This window comes from Schistocerca cancellata, chromosome 2 (genome assembly GCF_023864275.1).
Source record: "Schistocerca cancellata isolate TAMUIC-IGC-003103 chromosome 2, iqSchCanc2.1, whole genome shotgun sequence".
In the NCBI taxonomy this organism is placed as follows: domain Eukaryota; kingdom Metazoa; phylum Arthropoda; class Insecta; order Orthoptera; family Acrididae; genus Schistocerca; species Schistocerca cancellata.
The window spans coordinates 559085898-559106893 of NC_064627.1; the positions used below are offsets into that span (position 1 = coordinate 559085898).

The following is a 20996-nucleotide window of genomic DNA, read 5'->3' on the forward strand; positions in this document are numbered from 1 at the left end:
CCTCGAAGCCAGACCTAAGCGCAGCTATACTTAACGAGAGTGCTGAGGCTTCAATGGACAACACAGACATGCTGGGCTGTCAAGATGCACCGACTGCAATTCTGTCCAATACGGGGCCACTGAAATGACCGTAAGCAACACTGGGTGCTTTGACCGCAAATTTCATGGCAGGTGCTGACGCGCCACTCAGCACATTGCTGCATTGTGGACATAGCATGGCTGCTACCAGGCCACAACGAGGAAGAGACTGAATCACTCTAAAACTCTCATCAACAAATGAATTTTAAATGAATGCTGCCTCACTGACACACTGGATGTGACACATATCCTCATCACTGCCTCGCCGTTCAACTGTCCTGTCCCCTTGCAGGGAGTCACATCCAGTGCAACCCTTATAGTATCGTTCCAATGAACTGAAGTCTGCCACCTGCATTATCCATGACTGAACCTATGTGATCTTTCTATTTCATATCTCCACTAATTGTTACACCCAGGTATTTGTATGAAATGACTGATTAAAATTGTGATTCACTGCAACAAAGTTACACTACAGAATTGACAGCCAGTCTTTATATTCATGTGCTTACAAATAAATAAAAGTACTCTTAAACTACCCCAGAATTTGGAATTATTACTTCCTTTCTTCTTGAGGAAAGGAGGATAGGTTTGGGGCAGTTAAAAGGAAAGACAGATCTCTCAGACTCAAGTATGAGGGGAAACCACAGGGGAGACAAAGATATTTTCAACTTTATTATAGTACAAGAGAAAGGTATTTAGCAAGAAATGTTACAATAAGAAAAAAAATCATACTGCATATTGAGGAACAAGCTAAGATCCAGTACTTCAGAAAGACAGTCTTAATTTCCCCTTTGGAACCATCATGGACAAAACCTGTTGTGCGCTCTAGATGTTGAGAGAATTGTAAAGCATTTCACAGGATGATCTCCAGACAAGTCTCAAGGCAAGGGAACTAATCAACTAAGCTAAGGATTATTTAAGACTCCATCAGTCTGGGGTGCATACTCCTCATTGTAAGCATAGACTGTAGAGCAGTGCTTTGGCCAGACACAATGTTGCAGGTTCCAGGTCAGATATGTGCATCTTGGGTACGAAGAGACTGTGATGTTATGCAAAGTGGTGGTTGCTGGGACTAAGTTATACAGAAACATATAAAATTAGAGCAAATGGTGGCCTTTATCTTGGTTGACTAGGCCACTAAAAGGATTCTACTTGAGGATCTATATTAGTGACAATACTGTAAGTGCGTAATGTTGAGGCATACAGGCAGAGGGTGGGTAGGATAGGGGGACATAAGCTGGTGCCTTACTGATACTGCTTGGATTCTCACACAGCGCCTCTCAATTGTATACGTACTGTCATTGGCACACAGGAAAGGGTATACTGTTCTACATCAGAATAAAATGAGGGCTTAATGTTACTTCATTATTTGCTTGGAAAGGAGCAAGAAAAATCATCAAAACAGTTTGTGACAACTCACTTGATTAGAAAATCAAGATATTACTACAGAAAGTTTTGAGAGCTTTTCCGTAAGAGGATGTAAGTGCTTGACCATTCGGTGCATTCATAAAAGCCTAGCAAACAATACTGAGATAAAACAGCCACTGATCATGCACAATTTAATTCACTATTACTGGTGCCCCACATCAGAAGCAAGCATCATCAGCTAATCAATGCCCTGGTGCCAAAACATTATGGATTAAAAGCACAGTTTGGTACCAAGTTTAAACACATGAAAAATTGGCAATTTTGAACTTAAATATGGGTAGTTTGTGGCTGTTTTATCAGAATACTAATTGTGATGGTCACTGTGTCCCTGGCACATGATGTCTGCATTTGCTAGCAAATGATGGAAACACTTTTTTTTCACTAAAGGGGCAGAAGTTTAACTCAGTGCCAGTCAGAATGCTGTTATGCATAAAAAGTAGAAGACTATTTTTAGAGGCTTCCCCCAGCTTCTGAAAGTGGAAATCAATGCGTTAATATATGGGATGCACATTTGCTGCTAATCTTTTCTTGTAAAAGATGATTTCACATTTAATCAATAGGTTGTGCAAAGTGAGCACCAAATACTACCCAAGACAAACATTTCTACTCAATATAACTGTTACAAAATTGGATCTGATTTTCTGGTCCTAAAATGTTCTTTGGATCAAAGGAGATTCCATTTGTCCTCATTTCTTGGAATGCCATCTCTCAAATACTAAACCTTAAAGAAATGGCCATCAAATATGCAGTCCAGTAGATTTCTTGCAAGTACTAGTGTAATATTCTACCAACATGAATTATATTATCCCTTGAAATAGTTTGGAGATGTACGGTATTCTACGATGTAACTAGTTATGATATAAAACTTTTTTTATATAACATTTCACTAACTTTCCTACAAAAACCATTGTTTTGATTGGTCTCAACAGATAAATGTCAAGTAATCTACAATAGGAATAACTTCAAAACATACCTTAAGGTTTTGTTCTTCAAACATATGAGGTGTCCTTAATTTGCGACCAGGAAGAGGAAAGTAGATTTGATTGCAACGGAAACGTTCATCTCTGTCCGCATGTCGTAAAGTACCATCTGGGTCTCGAGCAACAATCAATCTGTCCTATGGGACAAGCACACAGCATATGACAATGCACACACAGCAAAAAAAAAACTACTGACAAACAACTGACGGATTGAATCAGCATTATTAGCTCCCTGCTACAAAACCGTTACTTTTGCTTTTGAGTTCTTTCAAAGCAAATTTTTTTTCTGATGGGTGTCTAGGCAGTACAGGGCAAAGAAGGAAATTAAAATTCATTAAGCAAAAATTTGTCAGTTGAGCCAAAGTTCTTAGCAAATTGGTTCCAGAGAAATTGGGGAAATAAAGCCAGGGTAAATTTTGTCTCATTATTTCTGAAGTGAGCTGCTTTTCCTGAATCACTGGTAAAACAAGGAAGAAGATAAAATCATTTCATTTCAGTATTGGCCTGGAAATTGCATTCAGGCTGTAAAAAGCAAAGGACTTATAGGAAGTGACTTATACAGAATAGTAAACACATCAACTACTTCACCTATTTATCACCCCCCCCCCCCCCCCCCCACACACACACACACAGTTAGCTGAAATGACAAGACAGAACATCTCCGAAAGATTAGAAATATTTAAGAATGTGATCTTATTTTTCACATTCTAGGTTTCTTAATATCCACTGCTGTCACACATGATCCATGCTAAGCCACCTACATCTATACTCCGCTAACCATCTTATGATGTGATGGAGGGCATGTTGTGCACCATAGTCACTTTGCCCACTTTCCTGTTTGTCACAAATGGTCCCCTGGAAGAACAATTGTTGGTAGGCCTCCGTGTGAGCTCAGATCTCTCTAATTTCCCCTTCTTGGACTCTTCATGTGGTGAATGTATGAGAAATATATATACATTGGTTGACTATTTTAGCTAAGTATGCTTTCATAATTTTAACTGAGATGCACAATACCTCTCTTCTACCACAGGTCACTGGACCTGGATGAGCATGTCCATGACAGTTTAGTCCTTACTAAACAAATTCTCCAGTAACTTTATCAGTTCTATATGATAAGCATGGGTGGCACTAGGATTTTCGGACTCCAGATAAGCGTTCAGCATTCTTAGCTCCTTCCTCTATTTACTTATTTTAAACTTTGATTTTTTGTTTTTTTGGATGAAGTAAAAACAAATTAATGTTAGAGCATCAAAGAATGCCTTTCTTAAGAAACTTTTTTCATTTCTTGAAGTTTACATAAATTCCATACTTAATAAAAGTATACCTTCTTTCTAGCTTTTTTTAGATGTAAACTTTCATTATCCCAGTATAATGTGGGAGCTAACTTTCACTCTACTGTAATTGTAGCTATTCCAAAAAGCCACTCTTGCCACATTGTAGTTCTAAAGCAATTCTTAACTCTTGAAAGAATGGCCATTCTGCTTGGGTAACACTAACAGGCAAAGTGTAGAAAATCCATAAGGCTACCATTATGATCAAAATATGTTATTAAAAATGCACTTATGAAAAGCACTGAGGAGCCACAGATGAGGAAGTGGCTCAGATACAAATTAGCTGTGTGACAATTTTTTGACTGCAAATTTCTTTTTTCAAATCTTATTTATCAACAACTACGCTCTACAAAGATGCCATATTTTCTATGTGCTTTAATAGTGTAGAATTGTATAGGCTTAGCAGTTCCATAAAAAATCAACTGTGTCCATTTACGGCAGCATGCCTGGAGGTAAAGTTTCCTATGATAATATTGAGTACCTTTAGTTTCAAATTGTTCTCCACGGTCAGGTTTAAATGTTGTTCTGGTTTTTCACTACAAGATATATATAATTTTAGGGCGCAAAACTGCTACATCAATGGGAGCGAAAATCCAGAAGGAGGTCAACTAAAAATGGAAGTAAATCTTTGAAAACTGCTATCGAAGGGGAGTAGGTAAAAAGCGTCTCACCGTCCATGGTTGAGAGTAGTGGGGACAAAGCATGGGAGGATCACCACTTAAAAGATGTCGATGATTAAAGAGACAGTGCCCAATCTGGAGTCTAGTTAAAATTACCTTCTCCCGATGACGAGGCCAGGAGGAAGAAGTCCAAGCACAGGGAAGAGGTTTTAGTATATATATAGTATACTGTATCTGCTTATGGCATCAGATGTATTGGACAGCCTGGAGAACAGCGTAAAGCTCCACAGTAAAAACTGAACACTGATCAGGAAGCTGAAATCTAATAGGGTTGTTGCCAACAATACAGGCACTTCCAACACCAGAGGTGGTCTTTGAGCCGTAAGTGTAAATAACTGTGGCATCTTCCATTTGTGCGCATAGAGCAGCAAATGCCCAATGATAAACTGGGGGGGGGGGGGGGGGGGGGGGGGGGGTACTATACTATCCTTGGAAAGGTGGCACACATTATTTGCAAATCTCAAACAACATATTCTTCTTCCTCCAATTTTTACTCCCTTTTCATCTAGTGGACATTCGTCATTCATATTTTATTGTAATTGTAGAATGAAAAGTTTAGGAGTCAGGTAGCAGCCTTTCCTTATGCCTTTTCCTAGTCCTGTCCAATTAGTATTTGCTGCTCTGACTTTCACTGATATTTTTTTATTTAAATAAACTGAGGTTATAAGCTGTCTGTTTTTCCAATTCACTGTTTTTCCCCCTCATTATAGTTGAAAATTTATCCCAAGTCACATGATCTAGTGTCATTTCCTGCTCTGCAAAACACAAATGTACATTCTTTCCTTTTCAATAAACCACTCTCCCAAAATTTGCAAGAGTCCAAATGCATCTTTTGAAATTCTACGCCATCTAAAACAAAATTGCTCCTCACCCAAGCCAAATTCCCCTCTATCTCCTTTTACAGTCTTTTATTATTAACAATATGCAATCAAATAAACACACCAGTTGCACATTTTGTTTTTCTCCAAATGTGGTCGAAACTGGCTGTGGCATTTAAAATAAAAATGTAAGTATGACTGCTGAGTTTATTCGAGTGTATATCAACATTATAGCTGCAGAGCTTGCACCCACATTGCCCCAAAGATGGACAAAAAATAAATGTTATTAATGATTCTTAACATGACTTTGCTGCATGTGAAATAAAGTTAACTTCCCTGTACCACTGCATTTCTTGGTTCCTTGTCTCTTTGATACTGGACTCGTCACCATAACCAGAAAGTCCTCTGGCCATTCACCACTATCATATAATTTGTTACATAACCTCAATATTTCTCTTACTCTTTCTTGACTTAAAACATTTCAGTATTTCACCTGGTATTGTATCTGTATACCTACAGCTTACCCATTTTCATTCCATCTACTGCACTCTCCACTTCTTCTATTACATTTGGTGATCTTTTCTCCTCCTCATTGTCATAATTATTATCGTCATCATAATATACAGTGTTTTACATTTCAAGTAATAGAGTTGTTGGCTTGTAATGTGTGTTACAGTTGTTTTACATACTCTTTACATCTCTGGGGAATGCCTTCATGATCTTTGTACACTATGTTCTTGTTTTCACTGAAAATTTCTATAATAGCACTTCCTTGTCTGTTTTGGTACCATGTTGTATTCTTTACTACACTGTGCAGTAAATCATATTATCCCTTCTTTAATTTTCAACTGCACTGCAATCACCTTTTAGCCATTATTTACTTTTTTTATACCCTGATATGTTTACCATTTCTCTATGCATGTCATTATTCATCAAGTGGTTCATCTTTTCTTTCTTGCAACTTCATTGTTCTGGATTTTGAATATTCTTCTCTCCTCTGTCTTCGGTGTGATGCCTGGTTTTTTCCTCTTTTCTAGTTTACGTATCGTATACTTCTCTGCCCTGCTTTTATGATTCCTTCTTTCAGCACAGTCCAACAATCACTGACATTTTTTGATGGTTCTTTGTCTTGTAATGAGTTACTAAGCTAAAGTGATAACATTTCCTTAACTCTTTATTTTCTTGATCTTATCTTCTCCAGGTCGCACTTCTTCACCATGACAGTCTTCTTCAGTTTTTTTCAGTTTTTTCTTACCTCTGCTGTAAGGAAATTGTGGTCACTGTTTAATATATGCACCTGATAGAGTCCCACTTCTGCTTTCTTCCACCTGTCTAAAATCCATTTGGTTTCTATATTTATCTCATGGTGATTCCCGGTCTTGATCCTCCTCCTGTGATTTTTGAACCACATATCTATCTCTACTAGCTGTCTTTCCCTGCAAAAGTCAACAAGCCATTAGCCTCTGTCATTCCGCCTTCCGAAACCATAAATGCCAACTATGGTTCCTTCCTTCCCTTCTCCCACCGTGACATTCCAGTTGCCCATTGCTATTTTGCATTGTCCTTGATTATTTCCCATTATTTTCTTTATTATGTTTCCTTTATGAGCTGATGATCATGCTCTGAAGCTGGCCTGTATACCAGGATAATAAATATGCCTTTTTGTACTCCTTTCAGCCTCACATCAATAATCCTATCTCACATTTTCCATGTACTTAGCCATTTCCTTTTGTCATAATCACTACTACTCCATAATTCCTCTTATTTATACTCTTCCATCTCTCTTTTAAGGTTTTCCAGTATGTAGCAGTGTCCTGACATTCCAGATAATGATTCTTGTTTTGATATTGAATCTCCTGTCACACTGTGCAATACAAAAAAAGTCAGAATTCCAAGAACAAGGCGAGGGCAACTTGGAGCGTTACTAGGTTGTGTTGTTGTCATCACTCCAGCGACTGGTTTGATGCAGCTCTCCAAGTTACTCTATCCTGTACAAGCTTCTCCATCTCCCACTACCTACTGCAACCTACATCCTTCTGAATCTGCTTAGTGTATTCATCTCTTGGTCTCCCTCTACAATTTTTACACTCCATGCTGCCCTCCAATACTAAATTGGTGATCCCTTTATGCCTCAGAACATGTCCCACCAACTGATCCCTTCTTCTAGTCAAGTTGTGCCACAAATTTCTCTTCTCCCCAATTCTACTCAATACCTCCTCATTAGTTGTGTGATCTATCCATCTAATCTTCAGCATTCTTCTGTAGCACCGCATTCTGAAAGCTTCTATTCTCTTCTTGTCTAAACTACGTATCGCCCATGTTTCACTTCCATATACTGCTACATTCCATACAAATACTTTCAGAAAAGACTTCCTGACACTTAAATCTATACTCGATGTTAACAAATTTATCTTCTTCAGAAATGCTTTCCTTGTCATTGCCAGCCTACATTTTATATCCTCTCTACTTCGATCATCATCTTATTTTGTTTCCATAATAGGAAACTCATTTACTACTTTAAGTGTCTCATTTCCTAACCTAATTCCCTCAGCATTGCCTGATTTACTTTGACTACATTCCACTATTCTTGTTTTGCTTTTGTTGATGTTAATCTTATATTCCTTTTAAGACACTGTCTATTCCATTCAACTGTTCTTCCAGGTCCTTTGCTGTCCCCGACAGAATTACAATGTCATCAGCAAACCTTAAAGTTTTTATTTCTTCTCCATGGATTTTAATTCCTACTCCAAATTTTTCTTTCATTTCCTTTAGTGCTTGCTCAACATGCAGGTTGAATAACGTGAGGGATAGGCTACAACCCTGTCTCGCTCCCTTCCCAACCACTGCTTCCCTTTCATGCCCCTTGACTCTCATAACTGCCATCTGGTTTCTGTACAAATTTTAACTGACCTTTTCCTCTCTGTATTTTACACCTGCCACCTTCAGAATTTTAAAGACAGTACTCTAGTCAACACTGTCAAAAGCTTTCTCTAAGTGTACAAATGCTAGAAACATAAGTTGGCTTTTCCTTAATCTATCTTCTAAGGTAAACTATAGGGTCAGTAATGCCTCATACGTTCCAACGTTTCTATGGAGCCCAAACTGCTCTTCCCTGAGGTCGGCTTCCAGCAGTTTTTCCTTTCATCTGTAAAGAATTCATGTTAGTATTTTGCAGCCGAGACTAATTAAACTGATAGTTCGGTAATTTTCACACCTGCTTTCTTTGGAATTGGAATTATTATATTCTGCTTGAAGTCTGAGGGTATTTCACCTGTCTCATACATCTTGCTCACCATAGGTAGAGTTTTGTCAGGGCTAGCTCTCCCAAGGCTATCAGTAGTTCTAATGGAATGTTGTCTACTCCCGGGCCTTGTTTTGACTTAGATCTTTCAATGTTCTGTCAAACTCACCACGCAATATCGTATCTCCCATTTCATCTTCATCTTCTTCCATTTCCATAATATTACCCTCAAGCACATCGCCCTTGTATAGACCCCTCTATACACTACTTCCACCTTTCTGCTTTCCCTTCTTTGCTTGGAACTGGTTTTCCATCTGAGCTCTTGATATTCATACAAGTGGTTCTCTTTTGTCCAAAGGTCTCTCTTAATCTTCCTGTTTGCAATATCTATCTCACCCCTTAGTGATATATGCCTCTACATCCTTAAATTTGTTCCCTAGCCATCCCTGCGTAGCCATTTTGCACTTCCTGTCAATCTCATTTTTGAGACTTTTGTATTCCTCTCTGCCTGCTTCCTTTACTGCATGTTTATATTTTCTCCTTTCATCAATTAAATTCAATACACCTTCTGTTACCCAAGGATTTCTAGTAGGCCTTGTATTTTTACCTACTTGATCCTCTGCTGCCTTCACAATTTCATCTCTCAAAGCTACCCATTCTTCTACTGTGTATTTCTTTCCCCCCATTCTTGTCAATCAATCCCTAATGCTCTCTCTGAAACTCTCTACAACCTCTGTTTCTTTCAGTTTCTCCAGGTCCTATCTCCATAATTTACCACCTTTTTGCAGTTTCTTCAGATTTAATCTACAGTTCATAACCAATAGATTGTGATCGGAGTCCACATCTGCTCCTGGAAATGTCTTGCAATTTAAAACCTGGTTCCTAAATCTCTGTCTTACCATTACATACTCTATCTGAAACCTTCCAGTGTCTCCAGGCCTCTTCCATGTATACAACCTTCTTTCATGATTCTTAAACCAAGTGCTAGCTTTGATTAAGTTATTCTCTGTGCAAAATTCTACCAAGCATCTTCCTCTTTCATTTCTTACCCCTATTCCATATTCACCTAATACTTTTCCTTCTCTTCCTTTTCCGATTACCGAGTTCCAGTCCCCCATGACTAAATTTTCATCTCCCTTCACTATCAGAATATTTTTTTCTCTCTTCATACATTTCTTCAATCTCTTCATCATCTGCGAAGCTAGTTGGCATATAAACTTGAACTACTGTGATAGGCATGGGCTTCATGATTATTTTGGCTACAGTAATGTGTTCACTATGCTGTTCGTAGTAGCTTACTCGCACTCCTTTTTTTTCATTCATTATTAAACCTACAACCGCATTACCTCTATTTGATTTTGTATTTATAACCCTGTATTCACCTGACCAGAGGTCTTATTCCTCCTGCCACCGAGCTTCACTAATTCCCACTATATCTAACTTTAACCTATCCATTTCCATTTTTAAATTTTCTAACCTACCTACCCACCCAAGTAAGGAATCTGACATTCCACACTCCGATCTGTAAAACGCCAGTTTTCTCTCTCCTGATAACAATGTCCTCCTCAGTAGTCCCTGCCCAGAGATTCGAATGGAGGACTACTTTACCTCTGAAATATTTTACCCAAGAGGACGCCATCATCATTTAACCATACAGTACAGCTGATTGCCCTCAGGAGAATTAGAGCTGTAGTTTTCCCTTGCTGTCAGCCATTTGCAGTACCAGCACACCAAGGCTATTTTGGTTAATGTTACAAGGCCAGATCAGTCAATCATCCAGGATGTTGCCCCTGCAACTACTGAAAAGGCTGCTGCTGCTCTTCAGGAACCATGCGTTTGTCTGGCCTCTCAACAGATTCCCCTCCATTGTGGTCACACCTACAGTATGGCTACCTGTATCGCTGATGCACGCAAGCCTCCCCACCAATGGCAAGGTTGTTCATTGGCAGGGGGGGGGGGAGGGGGGAGGGGGGCAGGGAGGGGGAGGAGGGGGCGGGAGGGAGGGAGGGAGGCGTGAGACAAATATAATCACTACCATTAATGATACTGAACTCCCAGAGGGCAATAGAATCAAGACAGATGATACAAAATTAAAGTCATTGGCTACTATATTCTATGAATTCTTCCTAACAGTAGCTGAAAACACAGACAAAAACTCGTCAATCCAAAGCAGATACAATAACTTACTTAGACCGGCAGAGCATACTTAATCACCAGACATCAGCTTCGCCAGTTCATATGTTAGAGACATCACAAAAATCATTAGGCCAGTAACATGTAGTAACTACTGACTATGATAGTATCTCAGCCAAAGTACTAACTAAATTCTTATGCCGACTTTGTAGTGCCAGCCTTGAGTTACCTTTGTAACCAGTCAATGAGCCAAAATGGAAGACTGAAATATGCAGTAGTAATATCAATACACAAAAGAGTAGATAAGTGACTCACCTCTATGACCAATCTCACTCCATCCTGTGTCTTCAAAGTTATTTGAGTAAGTAGCTTACAATAGAATAATGAACAACCTTTCTGAGAATAAATTTTCAACAACAGCTCAGTGTGGCTTTTATAAAGGCTTCTTTACTGATAAAGTAATATATATGATCTGTCAGAGTCAATTCTAGTAGAACTGAACACCAAAAATATCCTGTTGACATTTTCTGTGATCTTGCCAAGGCCTTTCGCTATGTAGATAATAAAATTCTGTTAAGCAAACTAAAAAAGGCATGGCGTAGCACCCTCCCCTTGCATGGAAAGGGTCATATCTTGGAAACAGAAGACGGATGGTCACATTAGCAAAAGGCAAACAGGAACAGGACACAATAGTGATTTACTGGGGGCACTGGAATACTCTTAAAAAAACTGTAATGTTTGCTAATGATACAAGTATACCCACAAAAGGTCTGAAAACATCCATACCAGACACAGCCAGGAGACTAATGGAAAAGGCTCACAATGGTTCACAGCCAACACTTAATCTTGCAAATTCTCATATTATCAATTACACACATGTAAAACTAACTTACAGTCACCAGAAGTGCAGTTAAATGGACATACACTGGATGAGGCTCTGTGTGTGTTCTTGGATATCCAGATGGCTAATAAACTAAGGTAGCACCAGCATGCGGATATGTCAACTGAAAAGCCAACTTCTGCCTGATTTCAATGAGAAGTCTCCCTCACTGGTACTTCCAGCTAACATAAAATGATAATTATTCCATAGAAGCATGCAGTAAGAATACTGTGTACAACTGATAACTGAAAATCTTGCAGAAACATAAAAGTTTTCTGGGTATGGTACTGTGTCTTAATGTATAAAACTGCTGCTGCTGGAGACAAACCAACATTTTGGCCATGGTTGCAACGGCCTTCTTCTGGGTTTACTGGTGTGTTCTAGCTATGTAGTGTCAATTATATTTTGTTGTCACTGTTCACTGTGCATAAAATTATGTCATAATTAAAAAAAAAATCGTTTCATTGGTCGCTTAACGAAGAAGGAGAGGGAACTTTATTTATTGACTGAATAGGAAAACATCTTTGCCAGGTTGGGGTACAGCTTGTCCTCTATAGTAGTGCAGGATCCAGGACATGCTAGGCTCCACTAACGTCATGGTGGATGCATTACACACTGCACGCGTGTACAAGGTAGAATGCGAATGTGGAGAGGCACACATCAGGGAGACTGGCAGGCCAATAGCAACGAGCATTAGGAAAAACGAGCGCCATATTCGTCTAGGGCAACACAACAAATCTGCAGTGGCACAACATGAAGAAGACAACAGAAAGAAAAAAATTCAGCGAAGCCTATGTGTTGGCTGAGCAGCTGGTTATGACGAAATGCAAAAATCAGAGAGGCCATCGAAACACTTAAACACCCTAATAACAGCATCTTTGCTGCCAGCAATCAGAGCCCAAGAGATGTCACTATCAACATAAGGCACAAGCACTACTGGCGAGTAACTGCCGCCGCATGGCTGACGTCCAGCATTTGGTAAACAGCAGCCAACTTCTCATTCGACAGTGACCACCATCATGGCACATAACACAAGAGCCAATAGACAACAGAGGTTACGTTCTCCCTCCATTGCAATAAACTATTAAAATAAAGTTCCCTCTCCTTCTTCCTTAAGTGACCAATGTAACAAACTATCTTTTTAAAATTATCACATAGTGGCATGCACAGTAAACAGTAACAACAAAATATAAGGGACGCTGCATAGCTAGAACGCACCAGTAGACCCAGAAGGTCGCTCCAACCATGGCCAAAACGTTGGTAATTCTCCAGCAGCAGTAGTTTTATACATTATGACATGGTACCATACCCAGAAACACACACACACACACACACACACACACACAAAGTAATCAAGAAGTAATTATTATTATTATCAATCTGATTATAGTCATAACATCTTGTTACTCATAATACACTTTACTGAAGTAGCTGACACTTGTTGCCTGGGCCTGCTAAAGTACAACTTAATGCATTCCAAATCCCTGAAGGCACTTCTACACACACACACTCCACAAACCACTATGAATTGCATAGCAGAGGGTATGTCCCATTGTACCATAGCAGAGGGTATGTCCCATTGTACCAGTTATTAGGGTTTTCTCCTGTTATGTTGACAGATGAATTGTGGGAAGAATGATTTTACACGCCTCTGTACTTGTTGTAATTAGTTTAATCTTGCTTTCACAATCCCTAAGGGAATGATAGATAGTGTGTTGTAATATATTCCTAGATTCATCAGTTGAAGTTGGTTCTCAAAACTTTCTTAGCAGGTTTTAATGGGACAGTTTCCGTCTATTTTTGAAGAGTTTGCCAGTTACTGCTAAAACATCATGCATGAGTTTATAAGAGTCAAAAGCTAACTGCACTGTACTTAACAGAGGTGGGAGTGGGGATGGTGAAAAACATACAGGTCAGAAAATGAAAGGCGTACAAAACTAAAATGGAGTGAAGAAAGGAGTAGTTACCGTGAAAAAATGCTGAGATGGAAGAAATTACAGTAAATGAAGGTCAGGTGGGCGGTGAGAACCAAGGACATGTTCTAGCGCTTGATACCACCTGCAGAGTTTGGAGAAACTGGTGTCTGGAGGAAGAATCCAGATAGCGCATGTGGTGAAACAGGCACTATGTCTCCACTTTCGTGTTGTAGAGCATGACCTGCAAGAGGATATTGTGTGTTGCCGATATACACCCTCTGCCTATGTCCATTCATCCTAACTAATAACTGTGTGGCAGTCTTGCTGATGTAACAGGTCAAACACATATTACATAACAGCTGGCCCACGACGTGTGATTTCACAAGTGGCTCTCCCCATGATAGTATATGTTTTGCCAACTACACGGCTGGTATAGGTGTTGGTAGGAGGTCCTTTTCCTTCACTCCCCTTCTGGAAGAAGGAGCCACTGGCTCCAAAAGCTTGCATACTTAAACCTTTGTGTGTGTTCTCCTGCCACTGCTTGGTGAGTAGACTTTTTTTATCTATCTAGTCTCATTATATTGTCAAAAACTGATTATTTTCATTGTTAAAAAGTGTAACTTTCAATGCACATTTAAACTTTCATTTTAAATGTCTTACTTACTTTAGCAGTAACACTTGAGTGTTGATTTCCTTTTCTTTTCATGCAGTTATTGTCTTCAACTGAACTACAACTAGTTCTCTGACTTCTATTATTGACTCTTTGGTGGGTTTATTATGAGATATGTTAGTACTTTTATAATTTGGAAAAGGAATACAATACCACTTTATTTTATTCAATGGCCCATTCTGTACAAATGAGTGTCCATGTAAATTCATATATCAAGATTCAAGGTGAGAGAGTAATTTAAATATTGCACATTGTATTTTTCATACACAGGGATATTTTTCACATATGAAATTATAGTTCAAAACTAGTAGCTACCAAATCACACAACTTGCTGCCTGTAATCCATATTTTCTAGTGTGAATGCATTATTTGTTTGAAAACCAGACAAAATGCCATAATCAGACATAATTCCATATCACAAACAGAATGGCCCCCTCAATGAAAACCAGCAGGATTCTGGATACCAGGCACACAAAACCCAACTCAGACTTTTCTCTCATAATATCCTGAAAGCCATTTATCAAGCCAATTAGACGCGGTTTTTCTTGAGATCCAAAAAGCATAAAAGGTGGGTGTTTTATTAATGATATCTCTACTACTGGTGATAATAGAGATCCTGAGTAGGGACGTCAAAAGAAAGGTGTGAACTGAGTTGTAGTTAAGAAAGTAAATGCCCACTTAACGGTGATTTGCTCTGCCCATGTTAATTTTGCTAGGTGGTTAGGGGACTGCTTTATTTCATTTCTAATTGTTGCCCACTACCGAAGTAATCTAGTGCGAACCCATTTACATTCCCTTTTGTTACGCTCAATACCTTTTATCTTATTAAATTAAAATATTTTTTTCTTTCAGAGATAATTTGGAGGAGGAGCACAAGAAGAGGCAGCACATGTTTAGGGGCAGATTAAACAGAAGATTTCTCATGAGTAGAGTGGCTATTTAATCCCAATAAGGTATATTGGCCACTCCACAAAGCACTCCAATTATTCCACTAAGTAAATATTAATTAAAACAGATCCCTTAACATACATAAGGTAGTGAATAGTATTCTTTCATCTGTGTATCAGCACAAATGCCTCCTGGGGTGAGGTGCGGGTGTGGGTGTGGGGGGGCTTAGGGTGCAGATGCTGGTGGTCTCCTGAAACTGAATAATTCTGCATCGTAATTGGTTGGCCAGTTGATCAGAGGGAGGGGACCAAATAATGAGGTCATCCGTCTCATCAGATTAGGGAAGGATGGGGAGGAAGTTGGTCATGCTCTTTAAAAGGAACCACCCCAGCATTTGCCTGATGGGGTTTAAGGAAACCATAGAAAGCCTAAATCAGGATGGCCGGATGTGGGTTTGAACGACGTCCTCCCGAATGGGAGTCCAGTGAGCTGACCACTGCACCACTGTGCTTGGTGCATCATAATTCAATTAATCATAGAGACAGGAAAACCCACAGGAATTTCTAGCCCACTAGGAGAAAGAGACTAGAACCAGGGAGAACACAGAATGTTACACCCATCCCCATAACCTGCAAGTTGAAACCAGAACTGCCAGTGGGACTCAGTTCACCTGTTGAGAAAACTGCTGGGTTCCGTATCAAGGAGAAGCAAACACAGAAGTGTAGGAGTGCATTAAAAAACAGTTCAAACATACAGTGAATAATGGTACCCCTTAGGGAAATTGCAGCAAGGGATCAGAATGAATACCCTTTGCACTCAGTTTGTATGTGTAGCATACTTATTCAACATGTTGAAAAGCTATTCTGGCTTCTGTTGAGAAAACAGGGTATAATCAACTGCAGATTGTGGTGCACACTGGGAAGGACAATGCCTATTGTCTGGGGTTCGAGGTCATACTTGGATAATTCCAGCAACTGGCAAAAAAGGTTGCGAATGACAGCCTTGCTCAATGAATTTCAAGGAAGTTCACACTCTGCAAAATTTCCCCACTCTGGTTCTGAGTCGATTGAAAGGTTTGAACCTGAGACTCTGAAGATTCCATGACAGGCTTGGCTGTCTCTTCCTAGACTTGTGCCATAGAGTTGAGAATTATAGGGTGCCCCTAAATGGGTCAGGTGTACCCTACACATCAGAGGCTGCTGCCCAGGTAGCTGACTGTGTGTGGGACACATAAGGGACTTTTATATTAGGTGACTCTTCATCTACTCCAGATAATGATAGCAGTGTAAGATCCAAATAAATTGTTAAAACTGAACTCTGCTCCAGAGCCGAGTACAGCCCAATTAGATTCTATACTCAATTTACTGTTGAGTTAGCCCTTCTGTTGACTATAATCTATCACAGATCCCTTGAAGAAAAAACTACGTCCAGTTCTTGGAATAAAGTAAAACTCAAACCCATTTATAATAAGGGTAGCAGAAGCAATCCATAGAACTACCATCTGGTATCTTATCTATTTCTTATAGGGCCTTAGAATGTACTCCGAGCTCAAACATAATGAGCTACCTTGAAAAGAATGGCCTCCTCCATGCCACCCATAGAGCAAGTGAAACCCAACTTAAACATTTGTCACACAACAAACTGAAAGCCATGGGTCAAAGTGATCGACAGATGCATTTGATTCACTACTGCATCTACGCTTATTACCAAAAGTACACAATTGTATCGCGTAACAAGTGAAATTTGTGACTGGATTGATGATGTTTTGGTAGGAAGGACATGGTAAGTTATCTTTGATAGAGAGTCATCAGTAGCTGTAGAAGTAGCTTCAGGCATGCCCAAGAGAAGTATGATAAGACACCAGCTAGTCAGGCTGTTTTGATTCTTGGTAGTGAGACATTTTTAAAACCTATTACAAAACTGAATGTTTAACAAGTGATGGAGATACAAGGTGTACATAAAGTCCGGGAACACTTTCAATTATTTATTGCACAAGAACCGAACATTGTACAGATATCATACATACGCCATTTTGAAGAGAAACCCTGAAAGTTTACATACACCGCCACAGCATAGTTTGGTAATTTGCCGACTGTCAGCTCTAGTCGCAAACATGGCAGCCATGCTGCAGAAGGGGACAGCTGTTCCATGAAATTTCCTCCCCGATTACCAGATCTCACTCCATGTGACATATTTTCTGTGGGGACACATAAAAGATCTGGTGTATGTACCGCCTCTACCACGTGATGTAGTTTAGCTCCGGGAGAGAACACCTGGAAGCAACTGCCACAGTCGACGATGCCAAGCTAGGACGGGTATGGCAAGAATTCGATTACCGTATTGACATCTTCCACGTCACTCATGGTTTGCATATCAAATGTTTGTAAAAAAAAAACTTTCAGAGTTTCTCTTCAAAATGCAATATGCATGACATCTGTACAATGTTTAGTTCTTGTGCAATAAATAACTGAAAGTGTTCCCAGACTTTATGTACATCTTACACACAATATGGTAGTCACTAGGAGAGATGCTGCTGCTGCTGTTGTTGTTGTTGTTGTTGTCGTCTTCAGTCCAGAGACTGGTTTGATGCAGCTCTCCATGCTACTCTATCCTGTGCAAGCTTCTTCATCTATCAGTACCTACTGCAACCTACATCCTTCTGAATCTGCTTAGTGTATTCATCTCTTGGTCTCCCTCTATGATTTTCGTCCTCCACGCTGCCCTCCAATACTAAATTGGTGATCCCTTTATGCCTCAGAACACGTCCTTCCAACCAATCCCGTCTTCTAGTAAGTTGTGCCACAAATTCCTCTTCTCCCCAGTTATATTCAGTACCTCCTCATTAGTTACGTGATCTACCCATGTAATCTTCAGCATTCTTCTGTAGCACCTCATTTTGAAAGCTTCTATTCTCTTCTCGTCCAAACTATTTATCATCCATGTTTCACTTCTATACAAATACTTTCAGAAATTATTTCCTGACACTTAAATGTATATTCTCTTCTTCAGAAATGCTTTCCTTGCCATTGCCAGTCTACATTTTATATCCTCTCTACTTCGACCCTCATTAGTTATTTTGCTTCCCAAATAGCAAAATTCATTTACCACTTTGAGTGTCTCATTTCGAATCTAATTCCCTCAGCATCACCTGAGTTAACTCGATTACCTTCAATTATCCTCGCTTTGCTTTTGTTGATATTCATCTTATATCCTCCTTTCAAGACAAGGGGTAAAATACAGGGAGCAAAAGGCTATTTAGAATTTGTACAGAACCCAGATGGCAGTTATAAGAGTCGAAGGGCATGAAAGGGAAGCAGTGGTTGGGAAGGGAGTGAGACAGGGTTGTAGCCTGTCCCTAATGTTTTCAATCTGTATATTGAACAAGCAGTAAAGAAAACAAAAGAAAAATCTGGAGTAGGAATTAAAATCCATGGAGAAGAAATAAAAACTTTGAGGTTCACTACTGACATTGTAATTCTGTCAGAGACAGCAAAGGAGAGACGATAAATCAAACAAATTAATCTGGGGACAGAGAGGAGTGTGAAAGATTATTCTGACTAATATAAATGAAGTGCAGGTGGACAGAGGTGGCAGCAGCAGTATGGATGCATATCAGTCATGCACAGAGAAGGCTAATGGAGATCTTAAGCCAGCAGTGGATGTACAATGACCAACAGTTGTTTAGGAAATGAAATCGTTAATATACAACAAGCTGGATTAAGTTAAAAGCAGACTAGAGGAAGAATGAGAACTAATCTTAGTTTCGAGCAGTCAGGTAATGAAGAGTTTACCATTTTCAGTATGACATTAAGTAATATTATCTTGACCAGTTACAAGTAAATGTATACATAATTTTGTGCATTTACCAGTAGTTTACATTTATCATAATCTTATTTGCAATGAATGTTACCAAGCATGAATTTTTAATAATAGATAAATATCAGAAGTGCTATAAGCTATTTTGTTCCATTACTTGCCTCATTGCAAACACCAAATGTGATATCTGTAAACAGGAATTTTGAATCACAATAGCCTTGTAATTCTGGATCCTTACAAATCTCTCGACGGTCGTCTGGAGTTGGTAAAAGGAAAGGTGGCATCTGCAATCTTTCTTCAGCCCGCTGCCATGCTTCCTCTACTGCCTGTTATTGAAGAATGGGGTGACAATTTACATTTAAACTTAATAAAGATTCACAGAAAAGTTACGTAGAGACCCCCACCCCTCACGAAATCTTAGTTGTGGTAACACACTGACCAGTAGTGCAGCTCAAGGTCTAGATTAGCTGAGAACATAACAATTTGGTTATGAGATGGCGAAACCAACAAATGTTAATGCAGAAAATCTGATTGTGGTAATAAATTGCAGGGTAGCAAAGACTATTGTTTAAGTTTGTGTCGTACTGAAAAATGCAAGGTGGGTCCAATACGTAACTTTTACCCATATTTGTTGTCACACACAAGAAACTATTTTTAAAATACTTTCTGCACTGTATACATAGAAAAACATATTTGGCTCTACATGTTAATATCTTATTTCCCTAATTTCGATATACATTAAAACTGGATTGCCATTATGCTATTTGATCGATAATCTACAACATAGTCTCCAACATAAATTGGCAAATAATATGGGGATAAATTGGGGGAATTTACAAACATGTTGCGCATACAGCTTAATTGTTTATAATTATACAAAAGAAAGGGAGACAAACAAAAAACTGACTCTCAAGGTATTTTCGTTCTGCTTCAAAAACCTATGAAATGGTGCATATACATAAGCACTACTGTCGCTGGTTGGAAAGTTGTTTCACAGATGCCAATCTCGAGTTTTCTAGATTCTGACGAATAAGGCATCTTGCTGATTTATATCATTAGAACACATAGTGTAATTAAAGTCAAAGCCTGTTACGCCGAAACAATGTACATTTGACTTACCTTGTTTACTTCTTCCGTTGACATAAATTTGTATTCTGGTTCTTTTAGATCCTTTCCTTCTTTTCTCGCTCTGAAAACTTTATGTAAATCAACCCTTGTCAATTTCTTAAGCAAATTTTGCACATCTTTGTTAAAGAAGAACGGTGCTGGATCTCTATCTGCAAAGAAATGAAAAGCATTAATTTTCTCTTATGAAGCACTGCGAATTACTACAATAATTACTTTCAGTCAAATAACGAACTCGCTGCTATTAATCGTAGAAATGAGCCATGGAACAAGAAACCAATTAACATAGTTACTCACCAGCATCAGTACTCGCTTCCGTGGAGAAACCTCTGGCAATGCTCAATCTACAAAAATGCGATTCCCGTAAGTTTGCTTGCAATAGCCTGTACGTGAATGATTTAAACAACAGTCTACAGTTGCCGGCCATGGTTTGTTTTTGTTTACACCTCCATGGTCTTTCAAAGCAGCCAGATAATACCGATGAACCACTTCGTATGCAAAGATATACCGAAGCTTCACAAAGACGATCGCGACTTAGGTGTCTGACAGCACGACACTAGCGCATTAGCACCAGCAATGGCGAGAAAGCAGCTGTAAGATTAACGTCCGTTTTTAATCACTTTTCTAGTTAATTATCGAAATATTTATTACATTTTTGCGCTAGTAAATTTTCAAACGAGGTGAATGATCATGAAATAAATGTAAAAACCGACGAATCTCACTGATTAAATGGCATAAGCTAAAACTTATTCGTGAAGAAACACTTTCATCTATGTGTGCAATTTCATCTTTCTCGCTGAAAGCGTTAGAAGATAAACACGCATTTCATGCATGAGAAGCATGTATTTATTTTCTCTGTTCTTATTATGATAGACACTTACCTTGACATGTAACAACTTTATATGGAGACTAATGATTCGCTCGGTCTTACACTCCACTCAGGTTTCGAATACACGGATATTTTTGTTAACGTCATTACTTTTGCTTCAACAGCGAATGTGTTATTATTTTT

At 39.0% G+C, this 20996-nt stretch overlaps 1 protein-coding gene across 2 annotated transcripts in view; it reads right to left on the reverse strand.

The window, feature by feature from the left end:
- LOC126162152 (28S ribosomal protein S22, mitochondrial) overlaps nucleotides 1-20519 on the reverse strand; it is a 40823-nt gene extending 20304 nt beyond the window's left edge. Inside the window, exons 1-4 of one of the 2 annotated variants that reach the window (XM_049918452.1) lie at nucleotides 20282-20516; nucleotides 19979-20136; nucleotides 19021-19185; nucleotides 2480-2623 (exon numbers count right to left, since the gene is read on the reverse strand). In XM_049918452.1, the coding sequence (XP_049774409.1) occupies nucleotides 2480-2623; nucleotides 19021-19185; nucleotides 19979-20136; nucleotides 20282-20411 (597 nt within the window). In that variant the 5' untranslated portion in view covers nucleotides 20412-20516. Of the gene's footprint in view, nucleotides 1-2479; nucleotides 2624-19020; nucleotides 19186-19978; nucleotides 20137-20281 lie in introns of both variants that reach the window. The other variant, XM_049918453.1, reaches the window with a different exon arrangement.
- Between the last annotated feature and the right edge of the window lie 477 nt (nucleotides 20520-20996).